The 6,035-nt window shown below is 39.4% G+C and overlaps 1 protein-coding gene across 1 annotated transcript; it reads right to left on the bottom strand.

The window, feature by feature from the left end:
* Positions 1 to 4,708: 4,708 nt before the first annotated feature.
* On the bottom strand, positions 4,709 to 5,659 carry Or2ag1 (olfactory receptor family 2 subfamily AG member 1). Its single transcript, NM_001000199.1, is given in 1 exon segment — positions 4,709 to 5,659. A coding segment is annotated over 1 exon segment (951 nt).
* Between the last annotated feature and the right edge of the window lie 376 nt (positions 5,660 to 6,035).

The following is a 6,035-nucleotide window of genomic DNA, read 5'->3' on the forward strand; positions in this document are numbered from 1 at the left end:
GAAGCAATCCCACTAAAATCAGGGACTAGACAAGGCTGCCAACTCTCTCCCTACTTATTCAATATAGTTCTTGAAGTTCTAGCCAGAGCAATCCGAAAACAAAAGGAGATCAAGGGGATACAGATCGGAAAAGAAGAGGTCAAAATATCACTATTTGCAGATGATATGATAGTATATTTAAGTGATCCCAAAAGTTCCACCAGAGAACTACTAAAGCTGATAAACAACTTCAGCAAAGTGGCTGGGTATAAAATTAACTCAAATAAATCAGTTGCCTTCCTCTATACAAAAGAGAAACAAGCCGAGAAAGAAATTAGGGAAACGACACCCTTCATAATAGACCCAAATAATATAAAGTACCTCGGTGTGACTTTAACCAAGCAAGTAAAAGATCTGTACAATAAGAACTTCAAGACACTGAGGAAAGAAATTGAAGAAGACCCCAGAAGATGGAAAGATCTCCCATGCTCATGGATTGGCAGGATTAATATAGTAAAAATGGCCATTTTACCAAAAGCAATCTACAGATTCAATGCAATCCCCATCAAAATACCAATCCAATTCTTCAAAGAGTTAGACAGAACAATTTGCAAATTCATCTGGAATAACAAAAAACCCAGGATAGCTAAAGCTATCCTCAACAATAAAAGGACTTCAGGGGGAATCACTATCCCTGAACTCAAGCAGTATTACAGAGCAATAGTGATAAAAACTGCATGGTATTGGTACAAAGACAAACAGATAGACCAATGGAACAGAATTGAAGACCCAGAAATGAATCCACACACCTATGGTCACTTGATTTTTGACAAAGGAGCCAAAACCATCCAATGGAAAAAAGATAGCATTTTCAGCAAATGGTGCTGGTTCAACTGGAGGGCAACATGTAGAAGAATGCAAATCGATCCATGCTTATCACCCTGTACAAAGCTTCAGGCCAAGTGGATCAAGGACCTCCACATCAAACCAGACACACTCAAACTAATAGAAGAAAAACTAGGGAAGCATCTGGAACACAAGGGCACTGGAAAAAATTTCCTGAACAAAACACCAATGGCTTACGCTCTAAGATCAAGAATCGACAAATGGGATCCCATAAAACTGCAAAGCTTCTGTAAGGCAAAGGACACTGTGGTTAGGACAAAACGGCAACCAACAGATTGGGAGAAGATCTTTACCAATCCTACAACAGATAGAGGCCTTATATCCAAAATATACAAAGAACTCAAGAAGTTAGACCGCAGGGAAACAAATAACCCCATTAAAAAATGGGGTTCAGAGCTAAACAAAGAATTCACAGCTGAGGAATGCCGAATGGCTGAGAAACACCTAAAGAAATGTTCAACATCTTTAGTCATAAGGGAAATGCAAATCAAAACAACCCTGAGATTTCACCTCACACCAGTGAGAATGGCTAAGATCAAAAACTCAGGTGACAGCAGATGCTGGCGAGGATGTGGAGAAAGAGGAACACTCCTCCACTGTTGGTGGAATTGCAGACTGGTAAAACCATTCTGGAAATCAGTCTGGAGGTTCCTCAGAAAATTGGACATTGAACTGCCTGAGGATCCAGCTATACCTCTCTTGGGCATATACCCAAAAGATGCCTCAACATATAAAAGAGACACGTGCTCCACTAAGTTCATCGCAGCCTTATTTATAATAGCCAGAAACTGGAAAGAACCCAGATGCCCTTCAACAGAGGAATGGATACAGAAAATGTGGTACATCTACACAATGGAATATTACTCAGCTATCAAAAACAACGAGTCTATGAAATTCGTAGGCAAATGGTTGGAACTGGAAAATATCATCCTGAGTGTGCGAACCCAATCACAGAAAGACATACATGGTATGCACTCATTGATAAGTGGCTATTAGCCCAAATGCTTGAATTACCCTAGATCCCTAGAACAAACGAAACTCAAGACGGATGATCAAAAGGTGAATGCTTCACTCCTTCTTTAAATGAGGAAAAAGAATACCCTTGGCAGGGAAGGGAGAGGCAAAGATTAAAACAGAGACTGAAGAAACACCCATTCAGAGCCTGCCCCACATGTGGCCCATACATATACAGCCACCCAATTAGACAAGATGGATGAAGCAAAGAAGTGCAGACTGACAGGAGCCGGATGTAGATCGCTCCTGTGAGACACAGCCAGAATACAGCAAATACAGAGGCGAATGCCAGCAGCAAACCACTGAACTGAGAATAGGTCCCCCGTTGAAGGAATCAGAGAAAGAACTGGAAGAGCTTGAAGGGGCTCGAGACCCCATAGGTACAACAATGTCAAGCAACCAGAGCTTCCAGGGACTAAGCCACTACCTAAAGACTATACATGGACTGACCCTGGACTCTGACCCCATAGGTAGCAATGAATATCCTAGTAAGAGCACCAGTGGAAGGGGAAGCCCTGGGTCCTGCTAAGACTGAACCCCCAGTGAACTAGACTATGGGGGGGAGGGCGGCAATGGGGGGAGGGTTGAGAGGGGAACACCCATAAGGAAGGGGAGGGGGGAGGGGGATGTTTGCCCGGAAACCGGGAAAGGGAATAACACTCGAAATGTATATAAGAAATACTCAAGTTAAAAAAAAAAAGAGGGGAAGGAAATATTGTAAGAGTCAGAGGGAATGGAGGATACCAGGAACATGGACCACCGAATCAGTATAAGGTGGAGTCATTTGTGCTCACAGAGACTTAAGGAGAAAGCTCCAGGGCTGCCAAGTGTCAGCAACCATAACCCCTGTGTATATTTTGTTGCTGTTAGCTTGATGGTGGGGTTCCTAACAATGTGAGCAGGTGTGTCTGACTCTTTTGCCTGCTTTTGGGGCCATTTTCCTTCTGGTGGGTTGTCTTGTCAAGCTTCAATATGAGGGCTTCTGCCTAATCTTAATGTATCTAGTTTTGTTGTATTTGCTGTCACTTCAAAGCCTGTACCTTTTTGATGGGAGACAGAAGGAGGAAAGTGGATCTGGGGGAGAGAGGAGGTGGGGAGGAATTAGGAGGAGTGGAAGGAGGAGAAACTGGTTGCAATGTATGATATGAGAGATCAATCTATTTTCAATGTTAAAAAAGAATTAAAAATGGATGAATACCATATAATCTAAAAAGATTCACAGGAAATTCATTTCTCCATATCTATTTGACTTTATAATAGTGACCAAAATAATTCACTTTTTTAAAAAATACAATAAAATGATTAATATTTTGATGATTTTACTCTTTATATGAAATCTGTCATGGTTTAGCACAATTAATCAGGCTGTGATTTAAATGATGGTGCTATTAGTGTTATTACTGGAACCATCATGAGGTCTGAATTATCAGGCTTATAGTAACGATCATTTCAAGAGATCAGAAAACTGAGGCACAAAAATAACTCCATGCCTGAAGACCCAGACAAGATAAAGGGAATCTGATTGCAAAATCAAGGGCTATGGTACCCCTCTTTATCAGGATTCTAAAATACTCCAATGTGACAATAAAATTCACCAAATTTTATATGGCAAAAATTGGTTTAATTATCATTTGCATCTTAATTCATTAACACACAAGTTCATTGCAAAAGGAAAACATATCGTTGATATTTTTATTAATTACTGTTATTTTCCTACTTTTCATGAAGAACCTTAAATAATTTATTTTATTACATTTATATTGAGAGACTAGTTTTTTCAATGAGCTAAGTAAAATGAATTTTGAAGAACTCTCATCAACAATAATAGTATTTTAATAAGCCAAAATACCTTGGAGCTTCTATGAATTAAAACTTTCATCTTTATCTTAAATCTCCTCATGAAAATGATGTAATTTACTGAAGTCTACATAAGGTAGAAAATAAATGAAATATTTTCTAATTGCTTTCCTGTGCTCATAGACATAAATATACACCCACTTTATGAAACTGCCCTCTTTGTGGTTATTTTCTTTCTAAATACATCTTTTAAAAATAATGCAAGCAATATATACAACAGATTTTTCTTGTTGTTATTATTATTGTTTTTCCAGTACTCTTGGTTAACCCTAGATATTTTCTTCAAATTTCTTCATTCATTTTTCTAAATATAATTACATGAATGTTGAGTTCTTGACAATCTACTATGTCGCTAAGTATTTCTCTCTGTGTCACCCAGGTGAATGTTGTCTTCAGATAGAAACAAAAATGTAATATCACACACACCTGCACAGACGCATGCACATGCACATGCACACACACACACACACACACACACACACACACACACACACACATCCTTTCCCCATTAGCATCATTTTCCAAATCATTGCATCCTTCTCTCTATTAATAATTAACAATGTACATCTAGTGATGCTACAGGTTACTAGAGATTTCTTAGGCCAAAATGAATGAATGCTATGTCTCACTGCTACGTGAGTTTGAAATGGAAAGTGAATCCTGACCATATCTACTTGGTAATGTGTTGGTTTGATGCCCAGATAAAAAATGAGCATATGATATATTTCTTCAAAGTTTTTTATTCTTTATTCACTTTTTTGATGTGGGACTTCTAAGACTACAGTGGTGTGTCCTGGGTGAGTTCAGCTCATGGTTCCTACTCACAAAATTTGCATAGAAGAAACCCAAACTTTAGCATGTATATCACCTCAGTCAGACTATAACATTAAAGAGGGGATTGATATCAAATTGTTTGGAGAAGAAATAATGAAAGTCATAACATGATCCCTTCCTAGAGAGTAGGGTGTGCTGGCAGAATATATCTTCCCAGAACCCTTATTAAAGCCCCAACAACCTCTTTATTCCTTAGGCTGTAAATGAGTGGGTTCAGGGCTGGGGTAACTATTGTATAAAACACAGAAATGATATTGTCTTGTCTTGGGCCATGAGAGGAACTGGGCAGTACATACATGACTGTGGCAGCCCCATAGAACATTCCAACTACAGTCAGGTGAGAAGAGCAGGTGATAAGAGCTTTCTTCCTGCCCTCATTTGAGGGCATGTGGAGCACAGTGAACAGAATTAGTGAGTAAGAGGCCAGGATGACAGCAAGAGGAGGAATAAGGAAAGTCACACCCATCACATAAACCATGAGTTCATATGTGGAGGTGTCTGCACAGGCCAGCTTCAGCAGGGGAGGGATCTCACAGAGCAAGTGTCTTATCATCCGTGATTTGCAATAGGGATACTGCATAGTGTAGGCGGTATATCCTAGGGCCATGAGAGATGCCAGGATCCATGATGTGGCCACCATAAGCCAGCAGATGCTTGGCCTCATGAAGATCATGTAGTTCAGAGGGTGACAAATGGCCACATACCTGTCATAGGCCATGAAGGCCAGAAGAAGGTCCTCTGCACCACCCAGTGTCAGTGCCAAGAACATCTGGAGGGCACATCCCTCAAAGGAAATGGTGTTGTCCCCGAGCAGAAAGTCTATGACGGCCTTTGGAGTGACGACTGAGGTGAAGAGGAGATCCATAAGAGACAGTTGCCCAAGCAGGAAGTACATTGGTACTTGAAGACGGGCATCCATTGTGATGACCATGATCAGCAGTCCATTGCTTATTAGAGCCAAAATGTACAGGGCTGTGAATGTGGCACAGAGTAGTTCAGGAGAACCACTGTCATCCAGAATCCCCACCAAGATGAAATCACTTCCCAAGGTGAAGTTCCAGAGCTCCATTATATGTGGTCTCTTTAGTTGCCTAGAAACAGATAGATTTTTAGTGGAAGCCTTTCTAAGGGAGTTCAAACCAATTAGAATTATTGCAGTTTACTGTGGAGTAGTCAACAGAAGTAATATATAATGATGCTTTTTTCCTACATTAGCTAAGTTAGTTGTCTGGTTTCTGAATATCATTATATTCAGTTTATTTGTATTCAATTGTGATATACCTACATTATTAATAACATGGGTAAAAAGAATTTTGAGAATTGAAAATTATAATTTTAATATATTGACACAATACTCATAAACAAATATTTATGTAAATAATTGTAAGCATATCTATCTCCACATTCTCTAATAAACATATTGATTTAAATGTGGTTTCCTTTTT

Source organism: Rattus norvegicus, chromosome 1 (assembly GCF_021556685.1).
Source record: "Rattus norvegicus strain SHRSP/BbbUtx chromosome 1, alternate assembly SHRSP_T2T, whole genome shotgun sequence".
Classification (NCBI taxonomy): Eukaryota; Metazoa; Chordata; class Mammalia; order Rodentia; family Muridae; genus Rattus; species Rattus norvegicus.